Genomic DNA, 17,255 nt, shown 5'->3' with positions numbered 1-17,255 from the left:
CCCTCATACACACATATGTTCATATGTTCGTTCATATGTCCATATGTTCGTTCAGCTAATGGCTAACAAGTCTCTCCCCCGACTCCCCATACACAGGTGTAATCACCTCAGCTCCAGTGTTTTCTGTAAGCGCGGCGCTACGACTCCTCTGGCAGTGACTTGTTTCCCACAGAACATAGAACGCCTGCTGTAAATGGAGACTCTTGCTACTCCCCCTCATCAGGAGGGCTCCGCATACATACATGACGGCAAGGATGTGAATTGCATAAAAGCAGTCATGTACTGACTAGACGTATGAGGCCTCGCACAATACAAGTGAACTGAGCGACGCAGGGCACGTCTAGTCTTAATGTGTCTAGGAGTATGCTAATCATGTACAGGCGGTCACATGACCATCCGCTCCTGGAGCCGGCACAGCATGCAGTGTGTGCAATGTAATGATTCAAAAGTCTGCAGTCACAGAGCGATTACAAACATTAACCTCAAGCCTGGACAACCCCTTTAAAAAGTCTCTCGCAGATTATCTGATCCTCACGAAGATTATCAGCGTCTGTTATATCAATATCCAGATAGGCAAGTAATGAAGGAACCAGGACTGCATTCAGACCGGCCGACCCATGGCTGGTTAGAGATCGTTTTATGCACACAGAATAATTGTTCTCGGCAGCACATGCTTACACAGGACGATGTGCTGTTGAGCAAGGATTTTTTTTAAGGAAGTCTGAAAATCATTTCACTCTACGAATGAGTGTTTGGTTGATCAGGCGTGCACAAGAGCACCAATAATCAGCCACAGAAAATGCACCTTAATTATTGAGGTCGATCGATCCTGTGTATTGGGGGATATGGCCGTCAGCTGAACAATACTTCGACCAACAGCTGTATGAAGCTGACCCAAGCAAAACGCTCCTACGTCAGATAACTGACTTGTGCTGCCAGCACAAACATCACCTCATGGAAGCAGAGGGGACGGTGTCCATACTGTATATGGCAGAACAATTGGTCTCTCCCCATATCATTAGTATCCGCCATGAAACGATCCCCAAACATGCGGCATTACACAGGTTAGCAGGACTGCTGTGCACATGAGACATAGTCAGGCAGTGATCATCTCCTGCTAAAATTGTGACCTTTCAAAAGCGCTTTATGTCAGTATTCTGAGGTAAAAACTTTGATGAACAGGCAACATAGTATGCATTAGATATTTGCTTTATAAAAGGGAACACTGAGTGGTCCAACCACACAAAAAGACAAGGGAGTCTGGGACCTTTATCATTTTGGCATATGGGCCAAGGACTAACAGGCAGTTATGCCAGCTACCTCCCTGTTCTACATGGTAACGATCTCCGATAGCACAATTGGCGATTTTACCCGCTTCATTTCACCTCTCACCAGTACAGCAGCTCTGCCGACGGCATGCCGATTGTCAGCCGGCTTTCCTGCAGTCAGGCATTGGAAAGACAGCTGTCAATCAGCACGACATCGGCAGTCAAGGCCTGTCAGAGCGGAGCGGAGGAGAAGACGCTGTTCTGTTGATGTGATTTCAGCAAAAGCAAGAGAATTACCGGCAGGAGCGAACTATGACCGCTATGAGCCGGCAAGATCAGCACCGGGTATAAGAGGCAAATAGTTATCAAGTACCTTGTTAGTTCTAAACCCATATGAAAAAAAATGAGTCCTAGATAACCCATTTATAAAAAAAAAAAAAAAAAAGAGAAACCATGATAAACATAACCATCATGCATATAATAATAGGCTCCTTACAATGGAGGATCAGAAGGTCAGCAAAATAGGAGGCCTTGTGACACAGGTCAGCAAAATAGGAGGCCTTGTGACACAGGTCAGCAAAATAGGAGACCTTGTGACACCATCAGGGGTCGCCAACCATGTGTACAATTAACAGCGCCGTTCCGCTCCTTTTCTCAGCGATGTCACTGCTCCTCAGGTCGTCTGGATCACAGTGTGAGATACTGAAGTCTCTTTTACAGCTCCATAGACTTTACATTGTAAAAGTCACTTCCAGGTCACGCAGACCACAGTGTAACCCGGAGAGTCTGAAGAGCGGCGACGTCGTCACTGAGGAGAAGACCAGCGCTGGACACCGGAGAGGATGGCAGTAGGGGAGTACATTACTACATACACAGGTTTAGGGGATGAGGGACCTCAGGGGAGGCGTCTAAGCCCTGAACTGTACAGTCAGAATATACATCAGTCACACACATCCGTCTCACTGTGGAGACACAGATCCATGTGGTCAGTCTTCTGTATCCCGGCGTTATCACTAGGTCAGAACTATACACGTCCTCACACATCCCACTGTACCCTGATCTTGCCAGAAGATAGCACCCTAAAATGAGCAGCTAATAGCACCCCTGCTGGTTGGCTGGCCATATGGGGCCCTATGCTGGCCCTTCATAGATAATATCACCGACATCGTGGGCACCACAGATCCGGCATATAACAAGCATGTACGGAAGAGATACGACCCCATACTGGAGCACAGGGTGACCCCGATCACAGTACACACCTGCTCAGATTAATACTCATGTCAATTCGTTTCTCCTTAGGAAGTTCTTCGGGAGACTCAACCTGGTCTACAAAGTCCACGACGGGGGTCACAAGATCCCTCCCTACTTAAACGTCTGATACTATACGTCTCCTGCTCTTACTCTTTTTGTAGGGTTGTTAGTGGAGATCTAATAAATACTTTTTTTTTTATGGAGGTGGAATTTTTATTTATTTATTTTTTAAATTCAGGCCAAGGAGAATCTTGACCTAGAACTTTGCATTTGGTCATTCCTCTATTTTAGTCCTGCTTGTAACATGATTAAATTGCAATGGGGCGTTACCAGTCAGGGACATGTCCCCAGACACTGATACAGCAGCATCAGATTGGGGACACACCCCTTTGAAAAAAGGAGATGGTAAAAAACAGTTGTCTGAAAATGCAAGAATTTCTCAGTGGAACCTCAATTGAAAATAAATAGGCCTCCAAGTCCTCGCTGCAGGAAATGAATGAAGTGAGTGAATCACAGGTTAGTAACGGCGATTCCTTCCTAAATCTCATTCCCTGCAGCTAATTTTATTTCATAAACTCTTCAATTATAGGAAACGAGTGCAAAGCTACGATCGGTCACTGACGCTATGTATGTCGGTGAGCGGGCCGCTGCGTCAGTCACCTGGACAGAAGTGGAAGGACCCCACCGATTCTTATGGGACCTATCTGGGTTTCCTTTTTCGTAGGGTGATAAAAAAAACAGAAAGGCGCTCCCTGTAACATTGGGGGTCAACAGGTGGGAGCGAGCTCGAAGGGCAACTCGGGTCGGGGAGCGAGCTCGAAGGGCAACTCGGGTCGGGGAGCGAGCTCGAAGGGCAACTCGGGTCGGGGAGCGAGCTCGAAGGGCAACTCGGGTCGGGGAGCGAGCTCGAAGGGCAACTCGGGTCGGGGAGCGAGCTCGAAGGGCAACTCGGGTCGGGGAGCGAGCTCGAAGGGCAACTCGGGTCGGGGAGCGAGCTCGAAGGGCAACTCGGGTCGGGGAGCGAGCTCGAAGGGCAACTCGGGTCGGGGAGCGAGCTCGAAGGGCAACTCGGGTCGGGGAGCGAGCTCGAAGGGCAACTCGGGTCGGGGAGCGAGCTCGAAGGGCAACTCGGGTCGGGGAGCGAGCTCGAAGGGCAACTCGGGTCGGGGAGCGAGCTCGAAGGGCAACTCGGGTCGGGGAGCGAGCTCGAAGGGCAACTCGGGTCGGGGAGCGAGCTCGAAGGGCAACTCGGGTCGGGGAGCGAGCTCGAAGGGCAACTCGGGTCGGGGAGCGAGCTCGAAGGGCAACTCGGGTCGGGGAGCGAGCTCGAAGGGCAACTCGGGTCGGGGAGCGAGCTCGAAGGGCAACTCGGGTCGGGGAGCGAGCTCGAAGGGCAACTCGGGTCGGGGAGCGAGCTCGAAGGGCAACTCGGGTCGGGGAGCGAGCTCGAAGGGCAACTCGGGTCGGGGAGCGAGCTCGAAGGGCAACTCGGGTCGGGGAGCGAGCTCGAAGGGCAACTCGGGTCGGGGAGCGAGCTCGAAGGGCAACTCGGGTCGGGGAGCGAGCTCGAAGGGCAACTCGGGTCGGGGAGCGAGCTCGAAGGGCAACTCGGGTCGGGGAGCGAGCTCGAAGGGCAACTCGGGTCGGGGAGCGAGCTCGAAGGGCAACTCGGGTCGGGGAGCGAGCTCGAAGGGCAACTCGGGTCGGGGAGCGAGCTCGAAGGGCAACTCGGGTCGGGGAGCGAGCTCGAAGGGCAACTCGGGTCGGGGAGCGAGCTCGAAGGGCAACTCGGGTCGGGGAGCGAGCTCGAAGGGCAACTCGGGTCGGGGAGCGAGCTCGAAGGGCAACTCGGGTCGGGGAGCGAGCTCGAAGGGCAACTCGGGTCGGGGAGCGAGCTCGAAGGGCAACTCGGGTCGGGGAGCGAGCTCGAAGGGCAACTCGGGTCGGGGAGCGAGCTCGAAGGGCAACTCGGGTCGGGGAGCGAGCTCGAAGGGCAACTCGGGTCGGGGAGCGAGCTCGAAGGGCAACTCGGGTCGGGGAGCGAGCTCGAAGGGCAACTCGGGTCGGGGAGCGAGCTCGAAGGGCAACTCGGGTCGGGGAGCGAGCTCGAAGGGCAACTCGGGTCGGGGAGCGAGCTCGAAGGGCAACTCGGGTCGGGGAGCGAGCTCGAAGGGCTGCCCGCTCCCCTGATCAGGTTGTAAATGCCTGAGGAAGAAGGTGGTTCTACTCATGGCAATAAATTGGAAGTTTTTGATACCACCCGGATCACCCTGTGTCAGCGGCAGCACCGAGGAGTCACCGCACTCCTCTTCCCATTACTTTTTGTAGGGTGAAGGGCAAAGCTCTACACGCCGGACACCAAGCGAACCCCTATAATGAGCGGGGCCCTCTGCTTCCATAGACAGATGTAGGCACGGACATGTGGTGGTCTCAGACTACATGATCGCCCACCACTAGAACATACACAGGTGCGGCAGTGAAGGGGGTCTCCGGTCCCCCCAGACAGGTAGTCCCTGCTGACCAGTCACTCATCACCAGATGTTGCAGAACCTGTCTGCCCCCCCTCCGGACCCTCAGCACCGACCCCAGCGTGGCACAGTGTGCTGCGACTTGCAGTGCCCGCACCCACCTTCAGCATCTCCAGCAGCTTCTCCCGGTTGTACACGGTGCCGATCTCCTGGCCCAGGATGCAGTCCAGCAGGCGGCTGACCGGGTAGGCCAGGGGGAAGGTGGCCACCATGAAGATGCGCGTCAGCCACAGCGTGTTGGCGCCCACGGCCAGGCCGTGCCGGGAGCACAGGGACTGGGGCACGATCTCGCCCAGCACCACGATGCCCATGGTGGAGGCGGCCACAGCCCAGAGGCCGGAGCCGATCAGCTCGTCCAGCAGGGTGGTGAGGGTGGTGTTGACCAGCACGTTGCCGAGCAGCAGCGAGCACAGCAGGTAGTTGCCCTTGCGCCGCACCGGCTCGATCTTGGCCGCGTACCTCCGCTCCCGCTCGGATCCGCAGCGCTGCACCACCCGCAGCTCCATGGGGTCCAGCGCCATCAGCCCCAGGTTCAGGCCGCTGAAGATCCCGGACAGCGACAGCAGCACCACGATGATGATCGCCTGCAGCCACACCGGCAGCAGCGGCTTGTGCTCCTCCAGCACCCGCAGCCGGCCGTCCGGCCCCGGGTGCAGCGTCCAGGGCAAGCCGCGGCCCCGGCGGGTGCACAGCGCGTACAGGCGGGAGCTCTGGCTCTTCCGCAGCGGCAGGACCTCCAGGCGCAGCAGCAGCGCCGCCCGGCCGTCAGCCTCGTCCGTCACGTTGGAGCCGGCGGGGTCCCGCACCAGGTCCCGGGTGTCCTGCAGGCAGCTCCGGTTGTCCTGCAGGCCTTCGGACGCCTCGGTGAAGGCGATGAGCTGCTCGCTGTCGGCCCGCAGGTACACTCCGTAGAAGCGGAGCTGCAGCCGACTGCCCTCCCGCACCTCCAGCTCTCCGGCCGCCGACAGCTCGGACTCGCGGTCACTGCCCTCCAGCCGGAAGCCCAGGATGAGCGGCAGGTCCTGCGGAGAGGAGGAGGAAGAGTTCTCCTGAGAGGCGCCCAGCGCCGGCAGCAGGAACAGGAACGTCAAGAAGCCGGCTGTAGAGACCGCCAGGCCGGCCATAGCTTGTGTGACTGTCCGGGAACCGCCGCCGGGAGGTGCGCGGCTCCAACCACGCCCCGCCTGGGATAAACCACGCCCCGCCTGGGATAAACCACGCCCCTCATCTGCATAAGACACCGCCCACTGACCCGCTATCCTACCACGAGTTGTCCTAGCGTAGACACGCCCCAGTCTCTGACAGCGCACGCCCCTCTAACGTGACAGATCCCGCACTACTGAGTAGTCGTATGGGGGAGGTGGGCGGGATCATAACTGTTGGTCGGCTGTGATGTGGGCGTGGCCAAAACTGTCAACAGGGAGATGGGAGGAGGTTAAAGTTATGGGCGGGGCAAAGCTATGAACCGGAGGTGGGCATGGCAATACACTATGGGCGGGGCCGTAACTGCTGGATAGATAGGAGGAGCAGCAGTCCGCAGTCACTGAGGGTTGGTCCCGGGAGAGGGAGGACGGGTCCCGGGAGAGGGAGGATGGGTCCTGGGAGAGGGAGGATGACTCCTGGGACAGGGAGGAAGGGTCCCGGGACAGGGAGGAAGGGTCCCGGGACAGGGAGGAAGGGTCCCGGGACAGGGAGGAAGGGTCCCGGGAGAGGGAGGACGGGTCCTGGGAGAGGGAGGACGGGTCCCGGGACAGGGAGGACGGGTCCTGGGAGAGGGAGGATGACTCCTGGGACAGGGAGGACGGGTCCCGGGAGATGGAGGACGGGTCCCAGGAGATGGAGGACGGGTCCCGGGACAGGGAAAACGGGTCCCGGGACAGGGAAGACGGGTCCCGGGACAGGGAAGACGGGTCCCGGGAGAGGGAGGACGGGTCCCGGGAGAGGGAGGATGACTCCTGGGACATGGAGGACGGGTCACGGGAGATGGAGGACGGGTCCCGGGAGATGGAGGACGGGTCCCAGGAGATGGAGGACGGGTCCCGGGACAGGGAAAACGGGTCCCGGGACAGGGAAGACGGGTCCCGGGACAGGGAAGACGGGTCCCGGGACAGGGAAGACGGGTCCCGGGAGAGGGAGGACGGGTCCCGGGAGAGGGAGGATGACTCCTGGGACATGGAGGACGGGTCACGGGAGATGGAGGACGGGTCCCGGGAGATGGAGGACGGGTCCCAGGAGATGGAGGACGGGTCCCGGGACAGGGAAAACGGGTCCCGGGACAGGGAAGACGGGTCCCGGGACAGGGAAGACGGGTCCCGGGACAGGGAAGACGGGTCCCGGGAGAGGGAGGACGGGTCCCGGGAGAGGGAGGATGACTCCTGGGACATGGAGGACGGGTCACGGGAGATGGAGGACGGGTCCCGGGAGATGGAGGACGGGTCCCGGGACAGGGAAGACGGGTCCCGGGACAGGGAAGACGGGTCCCGGGACAGGGAAGACGGGTCCCGGGACAGGGAAGACGGGTCCCGGGACAGGGAAGACGGGTCCCGGGACAGGGAAGACGGGTCCCGGGACAGGGAAGACGGGTCCCGGGACAGGGAAGACGGGTCCCGGGACAGGGAAGACGGGTCCCGGGACAGGGAAGACGGGTCCCGGGACAGGGAAGACGGGTCCCGGGACAGGGAAGACGGGTCCCGGGACAGGGAAGACGGGTCCCGGGACAGGGAAGACGGGTCCCGGGACAGGGAAGACGGGTCCCGGGACAGGGAAGACGGGTCCCGGGACAGGGAAGACGGGTCCCGGGACAGGGAGGACGGGTCCCGGGAGAGGGAGGACGGGTCCCGGGACAGGGAGGATGACTCCCGGGACAGGGAGGACGGGTCCCGGGAGATGGAGGACGGGTCCCGGGAGATGGAGGACGGGTCCCGGGACAGGGAGGACGGGTCCCGGGACAGGGAAGACGGGTCCCGGGACAGGGAAGACGGGTCCCGGGACAGGGAAGACGGGTCCCGGGACAGGGAAGACGGGTCCCGGGAGAGGGAGGACGGGTCCCGGGAGAGGGAGGATGACTCCAGGGACATGGAGGACGGGTCCCGGGACAGGGAGGACGGGTCCCGGGACAGGGAGGACGGGTCCCGGAACAGGGAAGACGGGTCCCGGGACAGGGAAGACGGGTCCCGGGACAGGGAAGACGGGTCCCGGGACAGGGAAGACGGGTCCCGGGACAGGGAAGACGGGTCCCGGGACAGGGAGGACGGGTCCCGGGAGAGGGAGGACGGGTCCCGGGACAGGGAGGACGGGTCCCGGGAGATGGAGGACGGGTCCTGGGACAGGGAAGACGGGTCCCGGGAGAGGGAGGACGGGTCCTGGGACAGGGAAGACGGGTCCCGGGACAGGGAGGACGGGTCCCGGGACAGGGAGGACGGGTCCCGGGAGAGGGAGGACGGGTCCTGGGAGAGGGAGGATGACTCCCGTCCTGTCACCAGGGATGAGCGAGTAGTGAGCTATTCGGACTCACTATACTGGGTCCTAATAGCCGGGTATTCGTAACGAGCAGCGAGTCTAATACAAGTCAGTGGGAAATACAAGTAATTTTCGGCTGCCCAAAGTGGTCTGAGGGCCTGAGGAAAAGGCTGAAATGGGTGCATGATTGTGTAACAGCAGGCGGTGAACGCAGGAAGAAGCCGCCCATCATCACAAGGATATCACAATTATAAAGTTGGACTACTGTCCTTGTTGTTCCACTGCACGATGTGCAGACATAGCGTCTCCACAGAATTAGCCCCAGGGACTGGGGAAGGAGGCCTCATCACAGATATGGGAAATATTAATGAATGGAACATTGTTTCTGGCTTGTTGACCATGAGGTGCATGTGGCAGGAGTAGGATACACATGTAAGAAGAAGGAAAGGGATTTGTATGGGAAGGGATGGACGTGATCACCAGTAGCATAACAGCCTGTCTGCATTCTCTGTAGTCAGCCGTGTGCGTGTATATGTGGTGATCGCCTCAGCGGCACTGAAAACGCTCTGACACCACACTAGCAGCAGGGCAGGCCAGCACCTCCAAGGCATATAAGGAGAGGTCTGGCCAACTGTGCAGCTTGGATACCCAGTAAATAAACGGACCAGAAGCGTCAGGAAGGAGGCAGGTATGGTCACTTAGATACTCGTTGATCATGTTGTTCAACTTCTGCCTCCTTGACATTGTTACCTGTCCAGATAGCCCTTGCTGATGGGCCGGTTTATTGAAGATGGCCCAATTTGTGGACATTTTACCACCACCTCTTTGACCTGCTGGGCGTGTCTCTCCCCATTAATGCATGCTGTTGTAAAGAGCTGGTACCTCTGCTACCAGTGATGTGTTGGTGATGTCATCAAATGATCGACAACGGCCCTCTTGAAGGATTCAATTTTGAAACCCCTTAGTGACTGCAACAGTAGCGAAGGAAATTTGTCCTTGTACTGTGGGTCGAGAAAGGCAGCCAACCAGTATAGGTTGCTGTTGAAAATGTGGATCACGTAAGGGTCTTGGGACAGACAGACATGAACTGTGCCATGTGTGCCAAGCTGCACTGAGGCAAATGTTCTGTGGCCCCAGAAGGAGGAACAATACCCATCCTATCCTCACACTGACTCTCCTCCTCCCCCTCGTCTCCAGCCCACCCATGCTGGATAGAACTGAAGTTGAGGTTGGGAGTGGAGTCCCCTCTGTAGCATCAGGGGTCCCCTTGGTACCACAGAAAAAGAAGTCCTCTCCCCCCTTGTCTTCCTCCTCATCTTCATCCCCCAATCTTGCCTGATGATATTGGCTGGGCTGGGTAGAATCACCCAGTGTGAAATCTTGCTCCATACCCTGCTGATGGGCACTCAAAGATTCCATGTTTAGATTACGCAGCAATTCTGTCAATGTACATAGCATCGGGATGGTACTGCTGATAATAGCCTGATCACTGCTCACGAGGTTGGCGCAGTGCTCAAAGTTATCAAGCATCTCACAAATGTCAGCGATCCACACCCACTCGACAGTTGTTATGTGCTTTGGCTGAGTCGCAGTCTGATGGGCATGTTTAAGCTGGTATTCAGCAAGAGCCCTCTGCTGCTCACTAATTCTTGCCAACATATAATATGTTGAGTTTCACCGTGTTGGCAGGTCGCAAATGAGTCGGTGATTTGGCAAATTAAATTGCTTTTGAAGCGCTGCAAGATCGGCAACAGCGGTAGAGGAATGGCGGAAATGGGCACAAATATGGCGCACCATCTCAAGTAGGTGCGGCAAGTCAGGGTATGTTTTTATAAATTTCTGCACCACTAGGTTCAGCACGTGAGCCATGCATGGCACATGTACCAGCTTCCCGAGCTTTAATGTCGCCATCAGGTTATGCCCATTATTGCAGACAACCAGATCGGGTTCGAGTTGCAGTGGGGAGAGCCACTGATCTGTCTGTTGTTTTATTCCTTGCCACAGCTCTGCTGCACTGTGTGGTGTTTGACCTAAACAGATCAGCTTCAGCAGAGCGTGTTGCTGCTTTGCCGATGCGATGCTGCACAGCTCCCAACTTGGGAGTGATGTGGAGGGTAAATCGGCATATGATGAGGAGGAAGAGGGGAGACAGGACGTATATGATGATGCGGAAACCATGATTGAGGTTGGGCCCGCTATTCGTGGTGTGGGTAGGATATGTGATGGTCCAGTTTGAGACTTTATCCCTCCCTCCACCAGGTTCAGCCAGTGTGCCGTGACAGAAGTGTATCGTCTTTGTCCATAACTACTTGCCCATGTATCTGTTGTTATGTGGACTTTTCCAGTTACGGCATTGGTGAGAGCATGCTTTAGATTGTTTAACACATGCTGGTGTAACGCGGGGATGGCACACCGGGAAAAATAGTGCCGGCTTGGAACAGAGTATCGTGGGGCAGCCACAGCCAAGAGATCACGGAAAGACTGTGTCCCCACAAGCCTAAATGGCAACATCTTGTAGATTGTGAGCCTTCGCAGGCAGGGTCCTCACTCCTCCTGTACCAGTTATGACTTGTATTGTTTAAGATTATTGTTTTGTGTTTATTATGTATACCCCTCCTCACATGTAAAGCGCCTTGGAATAAATGGCGCTATAACCATAAATAATAATAACAATAATAATCTCCACGGCTAGCAACTTGGTAATGTGCGCATTTAGTATTTGTGCTTGTGGGTGCGTGGGTTGGTATTTACGCTTCCTTTCATAGATCTGCTGCACTGACAACTGGACGCTTGGCTGGGACAAACAAGTGAATGGGATTGTTGTGTCCTGTGTCTCTGCAACCGCAACTTGTGAGCAGGAGGTATGATCACCTGCTTCCTGGCCAGCAGATTGGGAAGGACGGATCCCAGGCAACATGGCAGTGGTTCGACCCGCAGACAATGATTCAGTACCCAGTTTATCCGCCCACTGACTAGGGTGTTTGGCTGCCATGTGTATCTGCATACTGGTGGTGCTTTCGTTTTCTTTGCCCTGGCCTCTGCTCAGCTTCGTATGGCAGATGCTACAGATGACAATGTTTGGTTCAGAAGGAGTATCAGAAAAAAATTCCAGACAGAGGATGAACACCCTCTTGCCTTGACTTGGTGCACAGAGGGATTGCTCTTGGCAACAGTTGACACACTTCGCACTCTGCTCAAACCAGTAGCCCTTGGTGCCTTTGTTGGTGCTATGTATCCACCTTCTTTCTTTGTGCTGCTGTGCTGGCTATGCGTACCAACGGTCCAGGTCGGATCAGTGGACTCATCATAGCCCACCTTGTCGTCCATGTCATCCTCCTTCCATGTTGATATTGTCGGCTGGCCAGATCGCAACTGTCTCATCATCATCAGCCTCCACCTCCTGAGCAGGTATATCACGTGGCTGAAAGTGGCTTTCTTCTGGCCATGGGTTTTCAAATATTTGGCCATGAACAGGCGATACCTCCTCATGTTCCTCTTCAATGTTGCTCGTTGAGAGGCCAGAGGATCATATGTACCAGACAGATCATCGGAGTGGCCAAGCTTGGGGTCACATGTTTCCTGTGACTGCTGAGGGGGAGAGGAAGTAGGAACAGGTTGAGGATTGGATGACCCAACGTTCTGTGTATCGACAGTAGACTCTGTGGTCGTGGAAGATTTGGTGCTGCTAAAAAATTTTTGTTGAGCCCTTATCTGCCATCCAAGAAAGTATCTGCTCTTGCTCTTCTTGCTTCCAGACACATTTACGTTCCAGACCAGGAATTTTCGCAAGGAACATAGATGCATCAACCTTCTTCTGTCTTCCAGACTCAGTGCCTTGTCGGGCACCACTGACAACCCCACATCCATGTCTCTGTCTCTTCACAACATGCTTTTGGGGAATTTGGGTTTTTTGTGACATAGTTGCAGATGTTCCTCCTCATGTTCCTCTTCAATGTTTTGCTCGTTGAGAGGCCAGAGGATCATATGTACCAGACAGATCATCGGAGTGGCCAAGCTTGGGGTCACATGTTTCCTGTGACTGCTGTGGGGGGGAGGAAGTAGGAATAGGAACATAGAATTTTCGCAAGGAACATAGATGCATCAACCTTCTTCTGTCTTCCAGACTCATTGCCTTGCCGGGCACCACTGACAACCCCACATTCATGTCTCTGTCTCTTCACAACAGCCTTTTTGGGAATTTGGGGTTTTTGTGACATAGTTGCAGATGTTCAGATGCAGATATTGGGGAACAAGGAGCAGTTTGTGCTTTGTGGAAGGTAGCACTACAGCCTAGTACTGCTTTATGTTTTACAAATAGCACAAGGGCAAAAAAAATTGGCCAGAGGTTAAAGCTGAAGATTTAGCTCGCCAGTCACCACAGAAGAGAGCGGTGCTGGCTGCGTCTCAGTTGTGCAGTACCATGCGTGCTATTCAGTGTGCAAACCGCACCGCAAAGGCAGAAAAATTGGCCTGCAGGGGTAAATGTGACCCCAAAAATAGCTGGGAAAACTGTCACTACTCCCTGACCTTATACAGTACTTTCATCTCTCAGAAGAGATGAGATATTGAGGGACTATGAATGTACTGTCTCCCTGCACTACAGTCACCTACTACTAAAATACTCCAGGTAGCTCTCACAAGAGTTTATTGACGATTTGCAAAAGCACTACTCTCCCTAGCAGCTGCTCACTCTCTCCCTATGCTAGCACCAGCTGTGTTCTGGATGCAATGTGCAGAAAATGGCGGAGGCAGGGCTTATATAGAGCCTATGAGTTATAGGCTATGACTAATCTATGACGCTGCATGGCCAGCCAATCATAGTAATGCCGCCCACAACCAAGATGGCTGCAGCATTACTGTGATTGGCTAACATGCTGGGCGGGAGAGCCAAATATTGTGAAATACTAGCTATGTTCCAAGTACCGCATTATTTGCCGAGTACCGAATACTTGCGAATATACTCGCTCATCCCTACATGTCACCAGTGTGGAGGAGGCACACTACAAATTTTCATCATTTATTTTAATTTTTTTTTTCTCAACTTTTGAAAATAATGAGAAATGTAAAGAAAGAGTCACAAATCACCGTACGACTGTAATGTGCATGTAGTTTGCGTCTGTTCTGCAAATCATAACATTGCTGCAAAAAAAACAGTCCTCAGTACAGGGGTAAAGCCAGAGGGTCATCACAGGGGGTGAAACACATCTGCCCCACCCTGCCCCTTTTGTAAGCTATAAGTCCCTGAATACCCCATATGAAGTAATAATGCTGTGAGAACCCCCCTTCAAAGATAATAATGCCACTTTAAAGACCACTAAATAGTAAAAATGCCCCATATTACCCTTTGACGCAATATTGTCCTATAATAACATATCTCGCTCTTATAAACAAAAATGCCCCTTAAGTATCCTTTTAACAATTAATAATGCCCCCTAAGTAGCCTCTTAATTAATAACCCCCCCCCTAAGTATCCTAGTAACAATTAATAATGCCCCCTAAGTATCCTCTTAACCATTAATAATGCCCCCTAAGTAACCTCTTAACAATTAATAATGCCCCCTACATAGCATCTTAACCATTAATAATGCCCCTAAGTAGCCTCTTAACCATTAACCCTGCTGTTCTGTTGGTCAAAAATGACCGACTTTGAACTTCAATATTCTTTAAAATATTCAAGATGCGGCTCTGAAACCCGTGGCCGACCGACCCATCCTCATTTAAGTCAATCAACCACAAGTTTCAGAACCGCATCTTGAACACCCCAAAAAATACCAAAGTTCAAAATAGGTCTCCCCAGACCGAACAGAACAGCAGGGTTAATAATGCCCCCTAAATATCCTCTTAATTAATAATGCCCCCTAAGTATCCCCTTAAATCCTTTATCTACCAATGTCCTTTTTTTGGGACGCCTAATTTTTTGCTTCTAGCAACTAAGATTTTATAATTTTTATAATTAGGTCCAATTTTTTGTTTTGTGTTTGTAAAATGAATGTTTTCAAAACAGGAAATCATGTCATTGTCATTTTTAATTGCATATTGGGACGCCCTTTTCTGAAAAATCCGTACTTGTAAAAATTTGGCAAATTATGTTTCCGATTCTTTAGGACCCAAAATCATTAAAAATCTGATCTGTCATTTAAAAGAAAAAAAAATGAAAATTGCTAACTTGGCAAGTAATGGGTTAACAATTAATAATGCCCCCTAATTATCCCCTTAGCAATTAATACTTTTCCCTACATAACCCCTTAACAATATAGTGTTCAGCAAAATGGAAAATTGACCCTGAGTGTCTTTTTAAAAGTGATAACCCCCAAAAATGAGGCTCACCCCAGAGTTTTCTCTTTCTCTAAGGCCAGGTTCACTCATTCAGTATTTGGATATTTTTTTACCTCAGTATTTGTAAGTCAAGATCAGGGGTGGAACAATCAGAAAAAAGTGTAATAGAAACACATCACCACTTCTGCATTTATCACCCACTCCTGGTTTTTAATTACAAATACCGAACATGTGAACGACGCCTGAAAGTCCAAGTTCAGACGGCTGATACCGTGAAGTCATCATGTTGCCTCTGCCAGGAAACTGACGTCTTGGTGGTCCGGTCGCCGTGGCACTGCAAGGTGCCCATGGCGCATATTTCTACTACTAGTGTTTAGTGACTACCTATCCTGTACAGTGGCCCTCACCTGAGGATCCAGAGGTGACCTAGGTGTGGGCCATACACCTTTCCTTCACAAGATCTTCCTCCTGCTTTGATCTATTCCCCCCAATATCTTTGCACAGCATTTATTGTTGGTTCTTTTGCAGACCCGGCACTATGACCAGTTTCTGACCGAGGTACTGGGGGCTGCCTGTGCATGGACCCTGAGTCTGCTCTAAATCCCGGGTGCTCAGTCCACCATTGCCCACTAGAATCAGCACAATTCCTCTCTCTAGGATAAGCACAGGTGACATCTGCCCATCATCAGGCTCCACCGGCCTCTACTTCACAGTGAGTTATGACTCCCGACTCGCTGACAGTAAAATGAGCTGTTGGAATGTAAACAGAAGCGTAAGTCTTCAGCAACCAAAGGGCGGTGAGATCCTTCATGTGTCAGATCATCTCCACAAAGGAGAAGCCACAGCAGAGCGAGACGACAGGAAGTCATCGCGGAAAGGAACAACGTTCAAGGGCAAATTCAGGAATGGAGCGTTCCTACTGTAACTAGTCCATGGGAGAGGGCAAAGTCACTCAGAACTAATGATGAGGTTATTGGTCATCATGGATCACTTCAGTAGTAGTGGTGTGCAAACGTGTTTGGATAAAGAGTTATAGAGCATGCTCGGGTGCTAACCGAGTGTCTTTGGTGTGCTCGAATAATGTGTTCAAGTCCACACTCCTGCATGTCTCGCGGCTCTTCAACAGCCACAATACATGCAGGGATTACCTAACAAACAGCTAATCCCCGCGGATATTGCAGCTGTCGAGCAGCTGCAGTGACCCCAACATATTTTTTGAGCATGCCGAAGACACTCCGTTAGCACACGACCATGCTCTAATAACACCTTATCCAGCACATTTGCTCATCACTAACAACCACGTGTCACCAATATCTAGCTCATTCTTATATTCCCCAAAACATAATAATTCCAAAACTTCTTTTCTTATAACTCCAGGTTGTGCTCTTCCTCTGTTATTCTGCGTGGAAATTTTTGAAAAAGTTGACACCTGGGTGTTTTCAGTTGCACTATTTAAGGGCGCAGTCAGACGGTTGTATAAATCAGGCCGAGATCGGAACGCAATGCTTGGACTGACCGGAGGCTCTCCCCACCCGAGTGTCATGACACTTTCATATGCTTCTATGCAGCTGTCACACTCCGGTCAGCCCAAGCATTGCGTTCTGATCTTCGTCCGATTTATACGGCTGTGTGACTGCACACTAACACTGTCCAATCAGAACTAACACAACCCTTCATCAAGGAGAGTGGTAACACATAGATTAAAAGGGTTCTCTACTAATGGAAAACCCCAGCTTAAAGAAGCCCTCCTTCTCCCATCAAAGTTTTTATCCTCTTAATATACTGCAGTCATATTATATAGCACTGTGTACTTACAACTGCTCATTTTGCCTTTCTACCCAGTTTATTCTTCTCTTTTCTCTGCTCTATGTAGAAACCGGAAGTCTCTTGTCCCTGCAGAAATCATTCCCTCTTTAGTTCCTGACCCAGCTGCTCATCCTCCCCCCCTGCCAGGGACCTTTGCAGTGACTCATGACTTATTCAGGGAAAATTGACCTCTTGTTCCTACATAGAGCTTAGATAGATTCAACTAGTCAGTTATTAAACACATTAGATGGTGGCCTGATTCTAACGCATCGGGTATTCTAGAATATGCATGTCCACGTAGTATATTGCCCAGCCACGTAGTATATTGCCCAGCGACGTAGTATATTGCCCAGTCACGTAGTATATTGCCCATTGACGTAGTATATTGCCCAGCCACGTAGTATATTGCCCAGCCACGTAATATATTGCCCAGCGACGTAGTATATTGCCCAGCCACTTAGTATATTGCTGGTATGAGCAGGACCTATGATGACGTCGCGGTCACATGACCGTGATGTCACGGCAGGTCCTTGTCGCACACCAGCCCTGGGACCGGAAGCTGCCACTTGCAATGGAGCGGTCCCGGGAGCGGGAAAGGCAGCGGAGGGTGAGTATAGCAGGTTTTTTGTTTTTTTTTTTATTATATTTAACATGACATTTTTACTAT

At 52.8% G+C, this 17,255-nt stretch overlaps 1 protein-coding gene across 1 annotated transcript in view; it reads right to left on the bottom strand.

The window, feature by feature from the left end:
* The window catches only part of CNNM4 (cyclin and CBS domain divalent metal cation transport mediator 4), a 45,738-nt gene extending 39,513 nt beyond the window's left edge, over positions 1-6,225 (bottom strand). Inside the window, exon 1 of the mRNA XM_069766628.1 lies at positions 5,149-6,225. Coding sequence (XP_069622729.1) covers positions 5,149-6,171 — 1,023 coding nt within the window. The 5' untranslated portion in view covers positions 6,172-6,225. The remainder of the gene's footprint in view (positions 1-5,148) is intronic.
* Positions 6,226-17,255: the final 11,030 nt, after the last annotated feature.

This window comes from Ranitomeya imitator, chromosome 4 (assembly GCF_032444005.1).
Source record: "Ranitomeya imitator isolate aRanImi1 chromosome 4, aRanImi1.pri, whole genome shotgun sequence".
NCBI lineage: Eukaryota > Metazoa > Chordata > Amphibia > Anura > Dendrobatidae > Ranitomeya > Ranitomeya imitator.
This window is presented reverse-complemented; position numbering and strand designations above follow the sequence as displayed.